The sequence below is a fragment of the Trichosurus vulpecula genome, chromosome 5 (genome assembly GCF_011100635.1).
Source record: "Trichosurus vulpecula isolate mTriVul1 chromosome 5, mTriVul1.pri, whole genome shotgun sequence".
NCBI lineage: Eukaryota > Metazoa > Chordata > Mammalia > Diprotodontia > Phalangeridae > Trichosurus > Trichosurus vulpecula.
Genome location: NC_050577.1, coordinates 41,166,614 through 41,190,636, shown reverse-complemented (window position 1 = coordinate 41,190,636; position 24,023 = coordinate 41,166,614). Strand labels below are relative to the sequence as shown.

The 24,023-nt window shown below is 42.5% G+C and overlaps 1 protein-coding gene across 2 annotated transcripts in view; it reads right to left on the bottom strand.

The window, feature by feature from the left end:
- Positions 1–21,357, bottom strand: part of ACP3 (acid phosphatase 3) — a 53,437-nt gene extending 32,080 nt beyond the window's left edge. For both annotated transcript variants that reach the window (XM_036761081.1, XM_036761082.1), the window contains exons 1-3: positions 21,186–21,357; positions 3,729–3,824; positions 1,224–1,310 (exon numbers count right to left, since the gene is read on the bottom strand). In XM_036761081.1, coding sequence (XP_036616976.1) covers positions 1,224–1,310; positions 3,729–3,824; positions 21,186–21,296 — 294 coding nt within the window. In that variant the 5' untranslated portion in view covers positions 21,297–21,357. The remainder of the gene's footprint in view (positions 1–1,223; positions 1,311–3,728; positions 3,825–21,185) is intronic.
- Between the last annotated feature and the right edge of the window lie 2,666 nt (positions 21,358–24,023).

Here is a 24,023-nt window from a genome sequence, read left to right as displayed (position 1 = left end):
AGCAGAGACTTTTTTTGCTTCACTATCCTCTTCTGAAGGTGAACCTCGGTCTTCTCTATTTCCATGGTAACTTTTTATGGTTGGGTTTTTTCTCCTTTGCCTGCTTATTTATTTATCTTTTTAAATTTATAGTAACTTGTTGTAATCACCTCTAGTTCTGAAGTATGTGGGATGGTGTCTCTGGCCTCACATCCTTCAATTCTCCCCTCTGGCCTGGAACCGAAACCAAGAACTCTGCTCTCCTGTAAGTGTCCTTGCCCCACTGCTTCTGCACTGCTTGTTCCTTCTTGCCCAGGGCTGTGTCTTGGCAGCACAGCTGGGCCTGGCATTCCTTATCGGCAGAGGCTTCTTCAGAATTCCCCTGCTCAGACACCTGACTACCCACACTCTCCAGGAGGTGAAAATTCCTGTGGCTGGGCTGAGGCTACCTCCCAACCCAGCTAGCCCCAGGGATTGCCTTGCTGTTTCAGTGGAACTAGCCTGGCCGTGTTTAACACTTCACAGGGACCAAACCTGGGATTTTTCTGGTTACTGTTCTCAGCTCTTGTTTGCTCTTACCCGCTCCAACCGTCAGCCCTGAGGTGCTATTTTGTCCTGTTTGTGGGGGAAATCTAGAGAGCTTGAAATTTTCTGACCTATTCCACCATCTTCTCAGAATCTCCTCCAACAATCCTTACTTTTAAGGACTTTAAAGTAGGATTTATTTTTTTAAAAATGTAGTTTACAGATACATTTTTTTTTCTTGAATGATCTTACTGAGTAAAGAGTGACTTCACAATCATTATTGATACACGGTCACTATTGAACAGAATGGCTCAGTGAAGAAAGAGGGAAATGACTCTAAAAATAGTACTTTTAGCAGTATAAATAATAGATCTTGTAATTTGCTTCTGAGCTCCTGTAAAGGAGGACAGGTGGTGAAGTGGATGGAGCACTGGGCTTGGAGTCAGGAAGACTCATCTTTCTGAGTTCAAATCTGGCCTTGGACACTTAACCCTGTTTGCCTCAGTTTCCTCATCTGTCAAATGAGCTGGAGAAGGAAACAGCAAACTACTCCAGGATCTCTTCCAAGAAAACCCCAAATAGGGCTACAGACACAACTGAAATGACTAAAACGACAACAAAAAGAAGACAAGCACTTTTCCATACATAATGTTTAACTCAGTTTTTACCTTGGACGGTGGAATTTTTCCCTCTCCCTTCCCTCTCGTTGTCCCACTTGCCTTATTCCGGTGGTACGTAGAATTCAAGAAGTTGGAATATCTTTTCTTTAGATATGTCCCAAGCTCATAGTGCTGCTCCATTCCAAGCTGTGGGAACAAAAGGTCAAAGGTCAAGGTAAAGGGTGTGGATGCACCATCCAGCTTTTTATAAATGGTGGCAGTTCTGGTGCAGTCTAGTACCAGAGACTTCAGCAACAATAAGCAAAGAAGAAACTTGAGCTGTGACTCCGAGTCAGTCACTCAACAAGCATTTATTAAGCACCTACTATGTGCCAAATACTGGGCTAAACACTGAGGATGCAAGAAAAGTCCTCAAAGAACTCCCATTTTAATGGGAAAAAAATTGAATATTCATCATATGTGCAGAATAAATGGGAGGGAATCTCAGAGGGAAGGTACTAGCAGTAGTAAGCTTCCTGTAGAAGTTGGCAATGAATTTGAGTCTTAAAGGCAGCCAGGGAAAGCAGGCGGTAGGGGTAACGGGGAGAGGATTCCAGACACTTCAAAGGCATGGAGCCATGACATGGAGCACTCCACTCAAGCAACAGCACACAGGCCAGAGCTGCTACGGGATTAAAGCAGAGGGGAGGAAGGTGTGAGAAGACTGGTAGAAGACTAGGAAGTGAAGGGCTTTCAATGCCAAAGAGAGAATGGGACATTTGATTGTGAAGGTGATAGGGAGCCACTTGGATTTTTTGAGTAGGGTGAAGGGTAACAGGGTCAGATTTGTGCTTTAGGAAAATGTTTGGCAGCTGAATGAAGGAGGGATTGAATACGAGGCAGGGAGGCCAACCAACAGGCTGTCTCAGTAGCCTAGGCTTGAGATAATGACAGCCTACCTGGGGGTGGTGGTGGAAATGGAGATACTGTGAAGACAGAAAGGACAAGATTTGGAAACCGATTGCAGAAATGATGAGTCAGGATTACATAGAAGTGTAAAGCCTCTCGTGGTACTTCACTGGTATCTAAAACAGCCCCTTGGACATGACAGGCCATCCGTCAGAATTTGCTCATTTGGTTTATTTCATCCACACCCTTCATTTGTACAGAATGATGCAAGAGGAAGTTGGATGATATGTAAATAAAGCATTGCAAATGGATTTTAAAGCAGAGAAGGACTGTACTGAGGGCTGGATGATCCTGGTAGTTACCCAATATAGGCCCAGAACCAGAGGGGATATTGTTATTCATCTCCACCCCTACCCTCACCTGTCAGCTCCCTAACATGAGAAATTGGAAAGTAAACTGCTCCATAATTGGGAGTTAGTGAAAAGGGAAGTGTATGTTTCTGTATATATATTTATGTTAGGATCACCTGGTGATTTGGAAAGCTGGGGGAAGCAGGAATTCTAAGGTACTATCTAATCAGTTGTGGAAAGGTGCTGGATCTGGAGTTGGGAGATCTGGGTTCAAATCTAGGCTGTGGTACTTACTTACTGTGTGACCCAAGGATACAGTCAAGTCACCTAAACTCTCTGAGCCTGGGGTCATACTATTGCCCCTACCAACTAGTCATGGACTTGTTTTGAAAGAAGCAATAGAGATAAATGTTAGTTGTTGTTATGCCACTCCAAGGCTGCTTCTTTTTATCATTGTGACTTTTTATCTTAAGCTGCAGAACCGGTCGGGCAACCCCTTCTCTTGTGAAGATTTGGTCTTGGGCTGGTCCTAGACCACAGCAGAGTAACTCACGGGACACACTCCCCTCTTATGCTATCTAGAGGGCTATTCCAATAAGGGGGGTCAGGAACATGGAGTCTCTGGGGAGATAAAAGCACTAACGAGTGAAGATGAAGTTCTCTAACCTGATTCAAATTAAAAGGAAGAGATGCTATAGTTTAGAAGAATGAACCATGTAAGAGATGATACTAATGGGAACAAAGAATATGAAAGTCCCTTCCTTAAATTACCTCATTCTAGAAGCTCCATAGGATTATTCTCACATCAAAGCTGAGGCTCAGAGAATCTCAGCTACATCGCAGGGTCATAAACTGAGAGCTGGAAAGGACCAAGGGGTCCAGTCCCCTCACTGTACAGATAAGGAAACTGAGGCCATGAAGCCGGGACCTCGGGCCCTTGAGTCCAATTACCTCATTTGACATTTGGGGAAAATAGAGGCCCAAGGTAGGTAAATGACTTGCCCAAGATCACACAGACAGTAAGCACTGGAATCAGGACTTGAAACCGCGTCCTTTGATTCCACAGCCAGTGTTCTTTGCACTGTAGGAAGTTAGCACTGAGTATAAGAACGTGTATTTCCAGCCCAATGGACTCATCTCATAAATTAGAAGACTAGCATTTAATTCTTTGGAATCTAATAACTGGTCATGGACATTACTGCGCTGTTTTGTACATTTTTTAAAAAAATCTTTAATAACTGACATATTGTTGATATATAATCTTCCAATCTTAATATACCCATGGGGAGAAAAAGTAAATCAAAGCAATTAATGAACATTTCTTCTTGCACTTCATTGATTATACTTATCTGAAAAGCTAACCAACCCGGCTGAGTTGTCCAAATCCCTGAGGCCAAGCAGATTCTTGATAGGGATCGTTAGGAAAGGTTTCAATGGGACTCCGGTCTCCATGCCGAAACAGCTGGAAAAACAAGTGGGGAATAAATGGTATTCATTTCACTCGGTCCATCTCATTTACTCATCTCGATATGTTTCCTTGTAAATCCAGTACTCCCTTGTCTTCTTGGCAGTTCTTCAGGTAACATAGAAACCAGACTAAATAGCACAAATTATATTTATGGATAGATAACTAGGGCTGAAGTTTACAATCACAGACTCTCAGATTTGGTAAGTATCTCAACTCCTAACATCCAAGAATCCCATCTGCTTGAAGGTCTCCAGCAAGGAAGAAGCCATTCCTCTTGGGGCAGCCCACTCAACTTTTGGACAGCTCTAACTTTTAGCAAGTTTTTCTTCACATCAAGAAGTTCTCTGCCTCTCTGCAACCTCTGCTCATTGGTCCTAGCCCTTACTCTTTTATGTCCCAGACCCCCTTTATCTTTCTTTGGACTTAGCACAGTGACTGTGTAGTCATACACAGTCATAGTATGTGTTTATAAGCATAGCTGTTCTTTGTTCTTTAGTTCTCAAAGAGGACCATGACATCAGGGAGATGATGCCATGACTTGCAAGTGAATTGGATTTAAGTGAGGGAGGGCAGTGCAAAGTCACCAGCCTCACTTTCTCCTCCTGAGCCATCTGGGTCCAGTGGCCAGATATAGATCAGGATGACTTGAGATGGCCCAGGATGCAGTGGGGCTTGACTTTATTTTATTTTATAATTTTTATTTAATATTTTAGTTTTCAACATTGATTTCCACAAGATTTTGCGTTACAAATTTTCTCCCCATTTCTACCCTCCCCCCCATTCCAAGATGGTATATATTCCGATTGCCTCATTCTCCAGTCAGCCCTCCCTTCTTTTACCCCACTCCCCCCCCATTCCCTTTCCCCTTACTTTCTTGTAGGGAAGGATAGATTTCTATGCCCCATTCCCTATATATCTTCTTTCCCAGTTGTATGCAAAAAACCCAACTTTTTTTTAAAGCATCTGCTTTTAAAGCTTTGAGCTCCAAATTCTCTCCCCTCTTCCCTTCCCACCCACCCTCCCCAGGAAGGCAAGCACTTCAACATGGATCACACATGTATCATTATGTAAAACACTTCCACAATGTGCATGTTGTGAAAGGCTAACTATATTTCCTTCCATTCTATCCTGTCCCCCATTATTCAATTTTCTTCCTTGACCCTGTCCCTTTTCAAAAGTATTTGCTTTTGATTACCTCCTCCCCCTATCTGCCCTCCCTTCTATCATCCCCCCTTTTTATTCCCTTCCCTTTACTTTTCTGTGGAGTAAGATACCCAATTGAGTGTGTATGTTATTACCCTCCTCAAGTTGAAGTCGATGAGAGTAAGATTCGCTCATTCCTCCTCACCTGCCCCCTCTTCCCTTCCAACAGAACTACATTTTCTTGCCACTTTTATGTGAGATAATTTACCCCATTCTATCTCTTCTTTTCTCCTTCTCTCGATATGTTCCTCTCTCACTCCTTAAATTTATTTCATTTTTTTAGATATCATCCCTTCATATTCAACTCATCCTGTGCCCTCTGTCTATATTCCCTTCAACTCCCCTAATACTGAGAAAGGTCTCATGAATTATACACATCATCTTTCCATGTAGGAATGTAAACATAACAGTTCAACTTTAGTAAGTCCCTTATGCATTCTCTTTCTTGTTTACCTTTTCATGCTTCTCTTGATTCTTGTATTTGAAAGTCAAATTTTCTATTCAGCTCTGGTCTTTTTATTGAGAAAGCTTGAAAGTCCTCTATTTTATTGAAAATCCATATTTTGCCTTGGAGCATGATACTCACTTTTGCTGGGTAGGTGATTCTTGGTTTTAATCCTAGCTCTTTTGACCTCTGGAATATCATATTCCCAGCCCTTTGATCCCTTAATGTAGAAGTTGCTAGATCTCATGTTATTCTGATTGTATTTCCACAATATTCAAATTGTTTCTTTCTGGCTGCTTGCATTATTTTCTCCTTGACCTGGAACCTCTGGAATTTGGCGACAATATTCCTAGGAGTTTTCTTTTTGGGATCTTTTTCAAGAGGCAATCAGTGGATTCTTTCGATTTCTATCTTACCCTCTGGTAGTTTTCCTTGATACTTTCTTGAAAGATGATATCTAGGCTCTTTTTATGATCATGGCTTTCAGGTAGTCCAATAATTTTTAAATTCTCTCTCCTGGATCTGTTCTCCAGGTCAGTGGTTTTTCCAATGAGATATTTCACATTGTCTTCCACTTTTTCATTCCTTTGGTTCTGTTTTATAATATCTTGATTTCTCATAAAGTCACTAGCTTCCACTTGCTCCAATCTAATTTTTAAGGTGGTATTTTCTTCAGTGGTCTTTTGGACCTACTTTTCCATTTGGGTCATTCTGCCATTCAAGGCTTTTTCTCCTCATTGGCTTTTTGGAGCTGTTTTGACATTTGGGTTAGTCTGTTCTTTAAGGTGTTATTTTCTTCAGTATTTTTTTGGGTCTCCTTTAGCAAGTCATTGACTTGTTTTTCATGGTTTTCCTGCATCACTCTCATTTCTCATCCCAATTTTTCCTCTACTTCTCTTACTTGCTTTTCCAAATCCTTTTTGAACTCTTCCTTGGCCTGAGCCCAATTCATATTTTTCTTGGAGGCTTTTGATGTAGGCTTTCTGATTTTGTTGACTTCTTCCGGATATATGTTTAGATATTCTTTGTCACCAAAAAAGGAATCTAGAATTTGAGTCTGAGTCTGAATCTGAGTCCATTTTCGCTGCCTGGCCATATTCCCAGCCAACTACTTGACCCTTGAGCTTTTTGTCAGTGTATGACTGCTTGTCGAGAGTACTTTGTCCCAAGCTTTAGGGTCCAAGCACTGCTGTTTTCAGAGCTACTTCTACTCCACCGTCACCCCAAGCTCTGTCACCAAAGCTCTCCTCCTCCCCCAAGAACTGCCAACCAGGACCACAATACAGATCCAAGCAGGGCACAGCAAGAGAATCTACCTTTGTGCCCACAAAGCTCCTTGCATTCCTACTCTGATATGCTGCTAGAATCCTCCCACCATGTGAGCCAGGGACTCAGGAAGCAGCTGTTGCTGTAGCTCTGGAAGCAGCCTCAGGAGTTTCCTGCCGCTGCCACCACCACTGCTGCACCACCTCTGCCACCCGTACGGCTGGTGATCAGACCGCTCTGAACTCGACTCCATAGTTTCCCTCTAACCTGCTCTTTGGCGTTTGTGCGTTGAGAAGTCTGGCAACTGCCACAGCTCACTGATTCATGGCCCCAAGGCCTGTTCTGGCTGGCTGACTCCAGATCTGGCCTGTCCTGGCATGGCCCATGCTGTGCTCCGCTCAGCTCCCAGCTCCGTGTGATAGACCCTTCCTGGTGACCATCCAGGCTGTCCTGGGCTGGAGACCTGTTTCTCTCTGCTATTTCATGGATTCCGCAGCTCTAGAATTTGTTCAGAGCCCTTTTTTGCAGGTATTTGGATGGATTTGGGGGAGAGCTTAAGCAAGTCCCTGCTTTCCAGCTGCCATCTTGGCTCCGCCCCTTCTTGACTTTATTTCAAAATAAATAACTGTAGTTTCAATTTCCTTGGTTCTCCAAAATCTTCTACAGTTTCTATAACACATACTACATGTGTCACATGAATTCTCTGGTTTCCTTGAGTAGTCTAAGGTTTTATTACAAGAAATTAAAAAAAAACACACACACAGCACAGCATAATAGATGGAAGGGGCAAGGAGTGGGGGTGGAGAGACAGGAAGATCAGGGATCAAGACTTTCCTCTGATCAAGACTGTTGTCAAGTCACTTAATTTCTCAGTTCTCCAGGCAATTTTAAAGTTTCAGGTCAGCTCTGGTTCAGAAATGGTGGTGGAGTTCATTATTCTGATGAAATCACAGGTTTGGACCTCCCCCTTAGAAAATGGATAACTACTACCCATAAAGCAGTCATTGCTCTTGTGGGCCTCTGTGGAACACTCCATTGGCTCAGCCAGAGACATGTTGCCTGAATGGATGTTTTTCTCCTTAAGTGAAAACAAAGAAACAGATGGTTTCTATCTCAGAGGTGAAGAGAGTTTGGGTCTACCCATTCCTTCCTTCTTGTGTTTATTCATTCATTCAACAAAAATCCATGGTCTCTGAAATGGACTAGGACTGAAGTTAAACTGTCATATGATCCTGGCCCCTAAAGGTATAGAACCTTCAGGGGGCAGGTCTTCTTCAGATTTGTAGCACTATTCAGGGGCTATGGCTTTCCTAGAAAGACTCACCATTGCTGATTAATTAAAGAGATTTTTATCACTTTGTTACAACCTAAAATTATAGGAAATTGTTGATTTATCTAGAATATATTTATATACTTTGTGCTGATTTGAATAGCATTGAATTTTAGATATCATTTGCATTCTGGGTTCATTTTGCATAGACACTCACCTTAGAGAACCATTGAAAATGAAATGTTACGTTTTCACATTTGCTAACTTGCAATATCTGTTCATAGGTAATGGACCTTGTTATCATTAATATGCTGTTTCCAGGTTCACTGCCTTTTAAGATGCATTACAATGTACCTGGTACTATTAGGCCTAGTAGCTGAATGGTTGGTTTCTTCCAGAGATGGAGCCTTAGGCATATTTATCATGTCAGAAAATTCTTTATGATAATAAAAAGATTAGTTTGCATTGGTGTAGTCCTCTGCATAACCTATTGAGAATGGATGACGTGCTAATAAGTTTTTATCCATATCTCAGAGGATCCTGCTTCAAACCTGAATCCCCTAAATGTTTCTCATTGCATAATGTGGGAGTTACTGCCAATCAATGAAGGTCTTTTTCACCCTTTATAAAACTGCAAAGGGCCAGTTAGCCCCCAGCAAGTCAGGTCCTAAGGTTGGCAGAAGTTACAATAACAGGTTGGTTCTTCTCTGCCAAGACTAGGCTTCACTGGAATGTTCCAGGTTTCAATGGAGTTTCCCTGCCAAAGTCTTTATAATTAGAAAACAATGAAGAAGCCACATCCTGTGTTTAAGTGCACAATAGCCTGGAAGAAAAGAGAAAGATTTAGTTCTTGTTCAGTCATTCCATCATGACCCCATGGACATTGTCCCTGGGGTTTTCTTGGCAAAGATGCTGGAGTGGTTTGTCATTTCCTTCTCCAGTGTGTCCCCCAGGAACCGAGGCATATAGAACTGGCTTGCCCAGGGTCATACAGCCAGTAAGTGTCTGAGGCCAGATTTGAACTCAGAGCTTTCTGACTCCAGGCCTGGTGCTCGATCCATAACAATGGACCTGTTCTCAGTTGGTCTGAAAACTGGTGGACTGCCAGCTTGATATGTCAGCCATTGTGACATGACAGGTGAAAAAGCTGATGGAGACTTTCTGGGGGCACAGGGGTGGTTAGGTGGTAGGAAGGAGTCTGGATCTATGATTTCATTTGATGTTTGGTGTGACAAATTCCTAGAATGGAAATTCCCTTCACCAATGTAGACCAACTCTACTAATCTCAGAGTGTGGACAAGGTCACCTAGAGGATAAGTGTGGCTACTCAGCTGGGATGTAGCAGAGGCAGGATTTGAAACCAGGTCTTCCTGGCTCCAAGGCCATCCCTCTGCGTCTCAGGCCATACTGCCTCCCACACTCACTGCTGCATTAGCGTGGGAGAACAGATGTAGGTCTAGAAGGAATGGTAGAGAACACCAAGCTCAATTCCTTCAGTTTATAAAGACACTGGGCACAGACAGGTTAAGAGACGTGTCCAGAGTGATACATGTCATAAGCATCTGAGGCAAGATTTGAGGTCTTCCTGACTTCAAGCCCAGCACTTGATTCTCTCAGCCCTGACTCTCACATTCACTTTTATGTTAGAAAAGACCCAATCTTCAGTATTTGAGCCCTGGCCAGATCCCATCTGGGATAGTATGTTCAGTTCTGGGTGTTGCCTTTTATAAGGACATTGAAAAGCTGGACCTTGTTCAGAGCAGGGTAACAAGGATGCTGAGGGGCCCCAGAATCATGGAGCATCAAAGGAACAGGGAGCATTTAGATGAGAGAAGACTGAGGTCATCACAATATGGTAACGCCTCCAAGTGTTCAAGGGCCCTCGCGGAGAAGAGGGATTGGACTTGTGCCATTTGGCCCCATCAAGTGAACCAGGGTTAGAGGGAGGTGGAGTTCAGCTCCTTTGGTTCTCCAAAACTTTGATGGGTCTGTGGTCTCGCCAACATAGGCACTGACGACTAATGCAGGTCACAGTCGGAGCATCAGTGGCAGAGAGCTGGAGGGGATTTGAGATGTCATCCAGCCCAACTCCCTCAGTTTACAGATGGGGAAACTGAGGCCCAGGTAAATTAAGGAACTTGCCCAGGGTCTCATTGCCAGTATGTGTCAGAGGAAGTATTTTAGGCTTCTTAACTTGGAAATTTGTTTAGGGTTGTTGTAAACCCTGGGAAAAAGGAACATGAAATACTGTATTTAGTTCCTTTCCCTGGTTCTCCCCTCCCCCACCTTGCCCCAACTATCTCTGATGCTATCCGATGAGAGACAGATGCTTGTCCCCATGGGAATATGTTGTGTCAGATTCTTCCCATGTGCTAGTTACATCGAGAGGCAGTATGGCATAATGGCAACAGGGCTGGTCTTAGAAACCCGGGTTCAAATCTCAATTCCGACAATTACTGTGACTAGGGGCGAGTCAGTGAACACCTCTGAGCCTCAATCTTCTCATCTGTAAAATGGGAACAAGTCCTTGTCACATCTATTCCACAGGCGTGTTTTGAGGAAAGCATTTTGGAATACTTAAGGGATTATCTTAATGAAAATTATCACTGTTCTGCACATAAGTCAGGCATTTTGGGAAGCTGTATTAACCATTCTGAGACCACTGGTGTAAGCTCGTGGTGACTGCAGGACCGTAATGACCGCTAAAAGTCAGGGCGGAATGCTGCTCCCAGCTAACACTATTGGGGGAGAAACCAATGTTTGTGGAGTGTATTTCGATTGTCATGTACAGTCCCATCGTGTACGCCACAAAGGCTCACAAATGAGGCCCAGAGACTTGCTACGGTAAAGGGTGAGGGAGGATATACACTCGAGCAGTAGATGACAGGAGGGGACAATTAACTGAAGTCTATGCTGGCGAAAGGAAGCTTTTTATTTAGAGCAGAATGCCAGATGCCCGATGCATTATCAAGGTGGACTGTTTTCTCCAACTGCCGTGTTAACTGGGAGTGTGGGTAGAAGTCCACTTGACAAGCGTGCCAAACATCTGCACTTATGAAATCATACAAAACGACAGGACGGTGGCTGAGCTCAATATGAGAGGAAGAACAGCAGATTCTGAGTCAGAAGACTGTGGATTTGGGTCTGAGGCTAGCTTCACCGCTCATTAGCTATATGACTGTGGGTGAGGTCATCAGTTAGTCAGTCAACAAGCATTTACTGAGTGTTTGCTATGTGCCAGGCACTGTGTTAAGCACTAGGTCATTTCTTAGAATCACAGAATCAAAAGAGCTGGACAGGACATAAGAGGCCATCTAGCCCAACCCATCCCTGTCTAGGAATCCCTCACACCACATCCTTGACACTTAAGTCTTCACTGAGCTCTGTCAGCGCTTAGCACAGTGCCTGGCACACAGTAGCTGCTTAATAAATAATTGTTGACTTGATTTTGGGGCATCTCTAATGGCTAGGTTAGGCAGCTACGTGGTGCAGAGGATATACTGCCTAGCCTGAAGTCAGAAAGATTCATCTTCCTGAATATAATACCTGTGTGACCCTGGCAAGTCACTTCACCCTGTTTAACCTCAGTTTCCTCATCTGTAAAATGAGCTGGAGACGGAGATGGCAAACCACTACAATATCGTTGCCAAGAAAACTCCAAATGGGGTCAGGAAGAGTCGGATACGACTGAAATAACTGGACAACCACCACCGCCACAATAAATTGCTAGCAAGTTTGTCTTTATAGAGAGCTTAAAATCATCTTGCTACCGCTTCACTCACCGATATTACTTTTGTTTTATGGGGTCAAACACAACAGATCTAAGCCTTCTTCCACATGACAGTTCTGGAGCTATTTTTGTCCCTCCTCTACAGCTTTTCTACTCCAGGGCTAAGTGTCCTGCAGCTGACCCTCATCTGGGATCTTTTCCAACTCGCTCCATAGTCTCAATATCATCCTCTGAAAAGGGTCATCTTGGCAGTGTCTTGCCTAAAAGTGGCACTCAGGATGGAGCATGGTCTTCCCAACGCGCTCTGCATAGTGGCTAGTAGTCTTACTGCATCAGTATTAATATAGCCTAGCTGCACATTACCTTTTTCATGACTGCTTTGTAGCAGGATTAGCTTATGTGGAGCATTCTGCCCACTAACTCGGCTAGATCTTTTCCCATGAACCATCTTCTTTCTCAGGCCCTTTGGTGGTGTTGTGGATAGAGTTTTGGCTTGCAGTCGGGAGGCCCCAAGTCCACCTTCTACCCTGGACACTTACTAGCTGGGTCATCCTGGGCAAGTCATTTAACCTCTGTCTGCCTGTGTCTTCACCTGCCATTGTACATACTTTCAGATTTTTTCAATATTTTGCCACTTTTTTCTCTTTTTTTAAAAAATTTAATTTAATTTGTTATATGGATGGCTTCCAAGAGGGAAGAGGAGAGGGATACTAGAAGAAATTCTGATGATGTAAAAAAAAGATATCAATAAAATTATTTTTAAAAAATTTAAAAAATCAGCTGGCTTACAGGATGATTGTGGTGGTGTGGATGAGGTGTTGTATTAGAGCATTTCGTGAACTTCAAAGCGCTATGTTAATGCTAGTTATTATTAGTATCATTATTTTAGCCAGACTTCCTCAGACCAGTGCTTCTACAGCTGATTAGTGAGACAGAAGTATAGAACTCTAAATTTATCCCTGTTAAATTTCCTCTGATTAGACTTAGCCCATCCTGCCCTATCTTTCCCAATTCTGTCACCCAGCACATTCTGAAAAGCCCTCTTGGCATCTGACAAACAGGACATCTCTGCAGGCATCGGCATCCTTGGTGACAGGGCCGGCCAAGGATGGATTCTCTGCGGAGTTCCATCAGAATCACCCTCCAGGTCACATGGATTCATCCTCTCTCTGGTCACAGTTTCCTCATCAGTAAAATGGAGATATTTACATCACTGACCTCATAGGCTTGTTGTGAGGAAAGTTACTGGAAAGGGACAAAGGACGTTTTTGTCTGTGATGCATCACTTTGAGTGACTATCAGCGTGGAAATGCCCTTCCATCGTGTGGACCAGCAAGAGAGCGGCTTGGGGCTCTAAGCTAGTCAGGGTCACACACAGCCAGCCCTCTAATCACTGCACCATGTAGCCCCTGCTTGGCCTCACAGAATCACAGCCTGAGGATCGGCCTGGGAGGAAGTCTCCTCCAGCCTCCTTATTTTATAGATAAGGAAAATAATGCTGGGCAAAGTGAAGTGACTTGATCTAGGTCACAAGTGTTACTGTTATTATGAATGAAGTGATTAGGATTTTCACCATTCTTATTTGGAAGCTCTGTTCCCATGGCTGCCCCAGAAAGTGGCAAGGGCAGGGAAGGAGGCCTGAAATATCTGTGCTAGTTTCTCCTCTGTAAAATAAAACTCGTGTCTGTTTATTTTCTGAGCATTATGCGAAATTTACATCTCAGTAGATAATGCAGTTAGATAGAAATCACTGGGCTGGAATGAACCTTTCGAGGTTACCAAGGGGACTTAGTAAATGATGGCTACAGGGCCCTAAATGATCCCTTCCTGACCTGGATGAGTGAACATGTGTCCTTCCCAAAACACTATTATGGATGACTGAGGCGTGGGACACACTGTGCTGTGTTCCTAGTTAGTTAAGACCTAATACTTGCATTGATGTAGATGGTTGAATGTCTCCTTTAATCCCAGGGCATTTCCTACAAGATTTTCCTGGATCCAGCTCTGACTCCCTGACATTCTACTAATAAAAAGTTGGCTGCCACGTGTGAGAAAAGAGGTTAGAAGGGAAAATTTTTAATAGAATAGCCTACATTAACTGTAGTATATGAGCACAATGTAATATTACTGGGCAGTAAGAAACTATGACTATGAGGATTCCGGAGAAACATGGGAAAACTTGTATGAACAGATGTGGGAGTGAAGGAGGCCCAACCAAAAGAACATTATAATGGCCACATAAGCGTAAACAAAAAAGATCCCTGTAAGGAAGAGGAACTCTGAGTAACTAAAAAAATAAAGAAAGCCAATAACAGTTCCAGAAAAAGGAGAGCAAAATGTATCCCCACCTTCAAGGCAGAAGCAAGATGTATAGATTATCAGACATTGTCACTGTATCAGATTTTTTGCTTAATAGTTTTTCTTTGTCAAGAAGGTAGGATACCATTTCAAAGGAGAGGCCTGGGAGAGAAGGGGATATTTCCAGAAATGACTGACCTAAAAACCAAAAGCATCATTAAAACTTACTTTTAAAATGTAAATAAACATAAAAAAGCTCATATTATTTCTTAGTCATTTAGAGAGTTGTGGTCCCTCTAGGCTAAACCATCACTTTTAGAGTGCTGTCAGTTCATTTGGGGAAGATTCAATGAAGACTCCTTCCTCTTTTCTGCGCTAGAAAAAACTCAATACCTTAGATGAGGAGTAGGTTCCCAAGATGGATGGAAACATGTGTATAAGGAAAAATCCTGGTTTTATAATATAAAGAAGTTCCTGGGAGAGATTACAGGTATTTTCAGCTTAAAGAGCCAGGCAGCTAAGGTGGGCTAAATTCCTGCCATGGAATTCTGGAGAATCCACCTCTCCCTCTCATTAGAAAGGCAATGAGGTATCATAAAAAAAGAGTATTAGTTTGGGAAACAGAAGCCTTAGCTGGATCATTTGAGTAAGTTGAATTACCTTGAGAAGCCCCTATTTCCCTACCTGTAAAGTGGGGACAGGAATAGTTACTCCACTTGTCTTCCAGGGCTGTTGCACAGGTCAGGTGAGGTAACGTATGCTGAGTGCTTTGTCTATAGTCAGTAAATATTTGTTCAGTTGTTTCAGTTGTGACCAACTCTCCATGGTCCCATTTTGAGGTTTTCTTGGCAAAAATAGTTGGAGTGGTTTGCCATTTCCTTCTTCAGTTCATTTTATAGATGAGGAATGGAGGCAAACAGGAATAAGTGACTTGTCCTGGGTCATGCAGCTAATAAGTGTCTGAGGCTGGATTTGAATTCAAGAAGATGAGTCTTCCTGATTCCAGGTGCAACACTCTATCCACTGCACCACCTAGCTACCCCAATAAATATTTAAGGGCCTACTATGTGCCAGGCACTGTGCTAAGCAATTTGTGAACAGCAAAGAATTATCTAGATATAAATTATAAAGCAATATACAGATGTAAGGCTTTATACAGATGTAATGAGTGGGCATAGATGATACACCCTATAATTTGGTGAGCTAGAAGGATTTTTAAGGGCAGCTCTTCAACATACTCTGCCATTTTTAGAAAGTATTTAATGAACACAAACCAAGCCATCCCCATGAACTGGGAGCCAGTGGCTTTGTAAAGGTTTATAGGCTCACAGCTGTAAAATTGGAATGGCACTCAGAGCCTATATAGTTCAGGCCCCTCATTTTACAGATAAGGAAACTGAGGTCACATAGGTAATAAGTAGAAGTAGGATTTAAAAGAAGAGGTCGGATTTTCTCCTGACTCCAAATTCAGTATCTTGTCATCAGTCGTACAACTGAATGAAAGTGCCTGCAAGATTCCATTTGTAGCAGGACTGGAGTCACAAGGCTCTGTTTTCCATGCTGTTCCCACCCCAGTTGCAGAGCCAGCTGTCAGGCATCACTTATGCATATCCCCACGTAGAAGCTTTTAAGTCAACATCATTCTGAATTGGGCCAACTTTCTCCAGGCCCATGGCTTTCCTTTCTATCTCCTTCTCTCATCTCACAGGCACAGCTATTTTTATCCTTATTTATATGCTGATTTTTTACCTTTCACCACCTTCCCTCAACCCTACTTTTCATTTTGAACTAGTAAGTAAGCTCCTGGACTCCCATTCCAGTCAAGCCACCTTATTATTATTGACTTCCTGGTCTGGCATTCACATGGGTCCATAAAACTTAAGATATCCTGGGCTTCCTGGAAAGAACACTCTTCTTGACACCAAACTACATACACCCCCAAGTAAAATGCTAATACAAATCTTCACAAACAGAACTTCAAACAAGTTAGTCTTGTTTAGAAGGGAGGGCATTAACATCTAAGTTGTTACTTCTTTCTCCCGCTTAGAATATAAGTTCTTTCAGAGAAAGGAATGATTCTTTTTCATCTTTACACTCTAGCACCTGACATAGTGTCTGCTGGTAGTAACTGCAGCAATAGCTAACATCTATATCGTGCTTGCTATGTGCCAGGCACTGTGCTCAGCATTTTGCAATTGTTTAATTTGATCCTCACAGCAACGCTGCAGGGTTGGTGATATCCCATTTTAAGGATGAGGAAACTGAAGCAAACTGGCATTAAATGATTTGCCCAGGTCCACACAACTTCTAAGTTTCTGAGGTCAACTTTGAATCGGGTCTCCCCGCCTCCAGGCTTGGTGCTTTATCCACTGCACCACTTTGCTGCCCCAGTGGTACATAGTAGGGACTTATTTAATTAATTTGAATAGCAAAATAGTTTTTTTTTTGCCTACGGCTTAGCTAGAAATGAAATAGCTACATAACTGGTGCTCAACTTCAGAGGCCCAGAGCCTAAAGAAATTACATTGGACACAGAAGAAATCAGATTCAGAGTAAGGTAGGCAGTTTTACTAAAACTGGAGAAAAATTGGAGGCCTTAAGAAGTTTAAAATCCTATGTATAAATTAGATTGAAGAAGACAGAACGGATTTCAGCAAAGACAATAAAAGGCACAAACCAAAGGATTTAGCACAGCGCCTGGCACGTAGTCAGTACTATGTGAATGTTAGTTATTGTGATTATTGGTTATGATTACACAGGATTAGAGAATCATTGATCTGTAGCTGGAAGAGACCTCTTACCCTCCACATGTGACAGATGAGGCCAGACGCTCCATGGCTTGCCAAAAATAACCTGGGTAGTTGATCATTCTATGATGGCAGAAATCAGTTAGGATAACTTGTCTTCTGCCCCAAATAGGGCTGAGTGTGGCTGACATGGATAATGATGAAGTTGAATTCTGAGTGCATATTTTACAAGTGTAATAATAATTAGCATTTATATAGTGCTTTAGAGGTATGTAAAGCACTTTTCATAAGTCATCTCACCCAATCCTCACAACAACCTTGGAAGTACTATTATTTGTTTTGTTTTAGAGATATGGAAACTGAGGCACCAAAGGTTTTTTTGCCTAAGATTAAAGAGCTAGAAAGTGCCTGAGGCAGTATTTAAACTCAGTCTTCTTGACTTCAAGTCTATTAATACCTCCCTGAATGAAGCATCTCAGTACCAAAGAATATAGGTTACTCAGCTCTGGGTTACTGTCCTCTAGTTCAGGAATAACAACACATACCCCAAGAGTCAGGGGACTCCTGGTCCCACATAACCCAGATGCAATGTCTCTGGGTCCTGGGGATTCTTGCAATAAACCTTGCCTAAAATTTCAAATGTGAGGCAAAGGCCCTGATCAGCCTTATGGTGGTATGAAAGAATCGCTTGATTAGCCTAAAGTAGTGTTGATTCCTCAGTAATAATCCCTTACTTTATTCTTGATACCTCCCTTTAAACTGCACCTGTGTTATAATTCAGTTTATTATCAAAGCAACCAAGAATAATTGGTGACAATCTGCAGAGAAAGCTCTCATTTTTATTCCTAATTGTTCAGTAGTTGTTCCAGTTAACCATTTTAGAAACAGTCTTGGGTTCTTTCTTGTCAGCTAATAAAATATGGAGAAATGAAGTGGATCAGAGCAAGACTGGACTACTCTTAGGGACCATCCTCAAGGGGGAGTTTTTGGTTTGGGGGTTGTTTGTTTCTTGGAACAGGGAGACAATGGTGGGTATCCACTACCTCTGGAAACTGCTTCTTGGCTTGGCATCATTGGGGTTTGCCCAACTACTTTATGTAAGTTTATTAACCCTGGTCAAGAGGTTTTGTGGATTTGTTAGATCCTGATGTATTATACTCAAAGAGTGACTTAAATGGAAACTCTGCACTAACAAGATTGAAGAACTGAATAAATTATAAAATCTTAAGAGTTGCAATGGACCTTGGAAGTTATCTGGTCTAACTTATACCTAACGTATACATCTTAGCTCATCAGCTTGATTTGTTATCTTAGAACCACAGTGGGATAATATGGAATTCTTTACATGTGCCTACGATCTCTGAAGGATGTAAACTCCTCAAGAACAAGGGCAGTTTAATTTCTGTCTTAGTATCTCAGCTCCTAGCACAGTGCCTGACACACAGTAGGCAGTTAGTAAATGCTTGCTAAGGGTGTGACTGATTGGCCTCCCACTTAGTCCTTTGAAGGAAAGTATTTTAAAGAGAATGTGAAGACTGGTAACAATACAAAATCAGGTCTGAAAAGACTTCTCTGTTCTTCCTACCAAGAGTAGGTACCACCAAAGAAGTGGCATAGACTTATTTTTCTTGGCTCGTCTCCATTTTCATTCTTTGGAAACTGTAGCGTTCCATGACTTGTAGTCATACAATACTACAGAAAAAATTTGGTATTGAAAAGGTGGCATCATTAAGAGAAGTTTGCAATTTCCCCAAAACAATCCAGGACATTCTCCTCCCATTCAATTCCAGACCTGGCTCATTCTCTATTTTCAGTGTCTAAGATATTTTTATACCTCTCTTTGTATCTATCCATGTGTATAAGTAATATAGGCTGTCCATCCATCTAGCTGCATATCACAGTCTGTGCACCGGCTTTCTTCATTTACTTGGTTTTTCTTGTGTTAGATCAAGCTCCGCTGAATCATTATGAATCTCATCCAAGTGTTTCATCAGTGTTTCAGGGTGTGATGGATCTACAGTCAGCACTATGTCATATCTAAACAGGGGCATCTTTTTGTTAGCATAGTCAAAAACTGAGAAGAGAAATCTACTGTCCCTCATCCAGTGATTTTGCATAGATATTTATCCAAATTGAAAATTACCCAAAGGTTAATGAAGTGGCATGGCATGGGCATAAGCAGGCTGCAAAACATTATAGAAAACGAATTTCTAAGGAGAAGTGGAGCAATAAAAGGAAGATATCATTTAAAAAGACTGGAAAAGAAGAGAGGTTGTTCATATGGCAAGAGCGAGAAAAATCTGTCTTTGTGTTCCAACAGTAGTATCCTTGCCAGGTCAAGCCAACTCACAAGAGTTCCTCCCTCCCCCAAGCATGTTGGATGGGCCTCCTGTGGTAAACTTATGTAAGGTAACTACTAAAAATCATCCAGGATGTGCAAGCATGCATAGATATTGATCATCCTCATTGGAGGGAATATATTAATTGAGGAAATCAGCCATCCATTTGAATATCTGTGTAACATTTATATCATTTAAATTTTTTGAAAACATGTATCCACATGGATCAGTGGGGAAAAGTGCCTTAACGTAAGTTAAAAATAAGGGGGAAAATCAGTCTGGGATGAGAAATTTACTACAAATATTCACGAACTGGAGAATCCACATTCAGTTAACTAAGAGTTGACTGTAACTGTCTCAGAGAAGTAGCAGATTCCATGCCGTTGGTGATGTGAGTACTGTGAAATCTTAACAAATACAGCCCTCCTTGTAACAAAACCTTTTTTAAACATGCCATACAAATGCCAACCTGAGGATGTACTATAATTAAAGAACGCAAAGGCTTTAAATAAAAAGTCCAACTTGCATATGTCACACCCCTGAAAAGGTGGTCAGCATCAGACAGGTTACAGATTGGAAGCCTGGAAATTGCTTTTCCATAGAAAAATCTTATGTTTGAGCACTTGAACTTTGGCCTCTGTCCACATTGTTAACTCATGGCCTAGTGGAGGCTTACTGGAATAGGAAGCAAGATTTACATAAATGATCATTGTACCAAAACATGCCCTCTGTGACTGGCTATATCACAGTTGAGAAGGAACTGAACCATGGATCTACTGAGGTGAGAAAATGGGAGCTTTGTTGAAAGTAAAATGAAATCTTTGACCTCTTTTAAATGAGAAAACTCTTTTAAAAGGAGCATTTACAGACAGAAAGAAGTCATTAAAAGACTGTCATGTATTAATCCATGTAACAGAGAGAGAGACCAGGTGAAGGAAAAAAGTGATGGGAGAAGAGAGAAAAGAAGAGGAGGTACGAGGGAGAAAAGTGGAGAGGAGGGAGGGAGTGATGAGGGAGAAGAGAAGAAAGAAGATCGAAAAGGGAGAGAGAGGAGAAAATCAGAAAGAAATCCGTAAAGCCTGAGGAGTTAGAGGGATAGCCAGAGAAGTTCCTTCCAGCTGTGTTCTGTTGCCTCTGTGAGAAGGGAGAGAAGAGAAACAAGAAAGGAGAAGAGAGGAAGAGAAGAAAGGATAGGAATGGAGAGAGAAGAGAAAAAAGAAAAAGGGGAGGAGAGAGGGAGAGAAAAGGAGAAGAGAAAGCATAAGGAGAAAAAAGTGATTAGGATAGGCAGGGAAGAGAAAGGGAGGAAGAAAGGAGAGGAGAAACTGTATTAGGATCCATATGTAAAGGAAGATTTCACCTGTACCGGTCACTCTTCCTTTCCCTTCTCCATTTAAACCTCTATACCTGCTTAAGTAATATACATTCTCTACGTTTTCATTCCACGACTCCTTTTCTTTATATTTTCACATGCATCAGGAACGAAAATAAGTGACTTATTCCAAAGGCAAAGGCATCCTAAAGTTTTGAATGGCATCCTTGAACCACTGAATTTCACTTTCAAGGTTTGATAGTGAATTCCAAATGGGTCTTTGTTTACGGATCGCCCTCAGCTACCTGAGCGGGCCTGGCCCCTCAATTCGGCCAGCCGGGGCTTTGAACAGAGTGGCCCCAACCTCTACCCTAAAGTTAGGTGGCTGCTTTCCCGCCTCCCCACCAGGATGCTTCCTAGACCCAATCACTGTAATCAAAGGTGACCCGCCAGGAGGCCCCTGGGTTTGATGCAAAGGGGAGGTGGGGCACAAAGAGGGGGCAAAATTGGGGGGAGGGGAGTGGAAGAAACCTTTCTGTTTGCGGGTGTGTCGGGACTTGTTCTGGCGTTTATGCAGAAAAACTTGCGAAACTTGCTTATTGACTTTGGCGGTAAATTGGCATTGCAGCGTGGGCAGCTGGGGCGTCACAGGGAGAGATGAAACCTGACACCGCGGCCCACCTGCCCTCCCTCCCGTGGGGAACAAAGGTGGAAGATAAAGCAATGGGGAGGTAAGACTACTCACTACTAAGGCGAACTTTAGCTCCTTGGCTGCTGCGACTTGGCTGGGCCAGAGAAGAAGCAAAGACGCGAAGGCAAACAGGGAAGAGGAGGATCCCAGGCCGGACATCCTCATCCTGGAAAGCACCTGTGAGCACAGCGGCTTCCAGCGAGCACCAAGCCGCCTTCGCTGGGGAGCTGTTTAATGAAAGGCTGCCGAGGGGCGGGGCCAGGGTCATGGATATTAAACAGGGGGAGGAGCTGGGGTCCCGCCTGCCTTGCTTTGAGTTCTTTCCATTTCTTATCCTTGAATTCAGTTGGAGCCGGCTAATCTTGAATTGGAATGGCATCTCCCCCTCGCCCCTCCATTCTCCCAAGAAATTCTTGAGTTAGTCTTTGGCCAGTGGATCCTAAGCATTTTGGAATTTGTAAGAGGCACAATTTCATAGAATCCCCAATTTCTGAGTTGGACAAGACAATGAATCAGTCAGTCAGTCAGTCAGTCAGTCAGTCAATCGACATTTATTCTGCGTTTACTCAACCCGTAGGGGCGATGAGGACACGATTTTTAGCGGTTTAATTTCAAAAGAGAAAGTCACATCCAACACTCACTTGACAAGTTTTAATCAAGTTCTAGTCTAGATCCCTGCCCCCAAGAGGCTTTTCTACTACCGATCAGTCAATCAGTAAACTTTTTAAAGAGCCTATCTTGCCCCGGGCACTGTGCTAAACACTGGGTATTAAAAAAAAAAAGGCAAAAGATGGTTCCTCTCCTCTCAAAGAGCTCACAATCTAATCCTGGAGGAGACTGCAAACAAACAAATAGGCACAAATGAGCTATGAACAGTATAAATTGGAAAAAAAAAATTAAGGGAGGGGATGCACTGGAATTAAGAGGGGCTTGGAAAGACTTCCTTTAGAAGGAGAAAATCGACAAGTATGATTAAGGATACTCAAAATGTGTCCAAAATAAATAGATGGTACTTTTTTTTTTTTTTTAGTGAGAGGGCACAGAAGATGAGGATGGAGCAGATTTAGGAAAAGCTTCCCATAGAAGATGGAGCTTGAGCAGAATCCTGAAGGAAAGGAGGGACTCTTAGAGGGAGTGGTGAGGAGGAGTGCATTCTGGGCTGAAGGGACAGCCAGTTCGAGGGCATAGTGATCATGGCATGGGGGGTGATGTGGGAGAGGATTAGCAAGGAGGACAGTTTGGCTGGAGCAGCTGGGTTAGGAAGGGCTCTAAATGCTAACTAGAGAAGCTGTTTGATCCTAGCATCAATAGGGAACCATTGGAGTTTATTGAGAAAGCACATGGCCTCTCTTTCTTTCTGGAGCTGTAACTAGCCCAGCGTGAACAGGGCTTGCTTGCTTGGCCCTGGAGTGCCAACATGGGCAGGGACCTCAGCACTCATCTAGTTGAACCCTCTTATTTTATAGAATTAAACCCAATATTATATAGCTGACCCAGTGTTCAACCTCAATGTTGCCACTCCGGATCCATTTCTCATTCCATTGTATTGTTCTGTCTTAGAAAATCAAATCCTCTACTGGATTATAAATTCTTCACTGGTAAATATCATGTATTACACTGTTTTTATTTTCCACAGTTCCCAGAACAATACTTTGAATATAGCAGGAACTCAGCTAGCTAATTGTTGAATGAACAATTGAATGATGACAGAAGTCATCCAGTTTACCAAGAGGCATGAAGGTGTGGTGACAAGAGTACCATATCAGGAAGTAGAGGTTATTGTTGCTGAATCCTATCAGTCATGTCCAAATTTTTGTGACCCCATGTGAGGTTTTCTTGTCAGAGATACTGGAGTGGTTGCAAATCTCAGGCTACTATGCAATAAACAGGTCTATAGTCTTGATAGGCTAGCCCAGGGGCTGGGAAACTTCAGCCCTCTAGATCCTCAAGTGGGGCTCTTTCCCTGAATCCAAACTTCACAGAGTAAGTCCCCTTGGACTCAATCAAAAGGCTGCACCCAAGGACCTAGAAGGCCACATGTAGTCCCAAGGCTACAGGTTCCCCACCCTTGGGCTAGTACCTTCCTCCTAGTTCCTGCCTGCATGATGGACTCTCATGGGACCACTTTACCTGCTTAACCTAGGCAGGCACACTGGGGAACAGGTTGTCTTTGCCCCAATACAACTGCTCCTTTAGTACCCCCTACTTCCTCCTCAAATAATTTACTGCAGGTGTTGGGATTCCTATTTAGGGATCTGTTTATTGATTTATTTTAAAATAGAAATAAATTTCAGTTACTTTGATTTTAAGAGTTTTGTGATATCTCTAGTCCAGAAGTTCTCAACTGTTTCTGTATCATGGACTCCTTTGGCAGTCTGGTGAAATCTACAAATCCCTTCTTAGGATTCTATTTTTAAATGCACAAAATACATAGGATTACAAAGGAAAGTAAGTATATTAACATAGTTATCAGAATTGTTTTAAAAAATAAGATCACAGAACCCAGGTTAATAACTGGTTTTGGAGATAGCTGGGGACATCCTCTCAACTGCAAAAAAAAAACCAAAAAACAAAAAAACAGATTGGGAGCCATTTTCCTTCAATGAAAGAAAAGTTTTTTGGAGAGACTGAAACTGCCAAAGGTTTACCCTATCAAGTTATCAATTCTCACACTCTGGGTATGTCAGGTTTCCCTTCCCTAGCCATGATCTCATAAGAGAGAGGCTTTGAAAGGGGAGAATCCAGAATAATGAAACTTGACCCTTGAGTTATTGTAATTATTTTAAGAAACTAAAACATACTTCATTAGCCTGAAAAGTGGGGATGTTAGCAGAAATTTTTATGCAAATCTTCCTGGAGGTAAGGCTGTGTGAAGACAGAAGCTTTGATTCC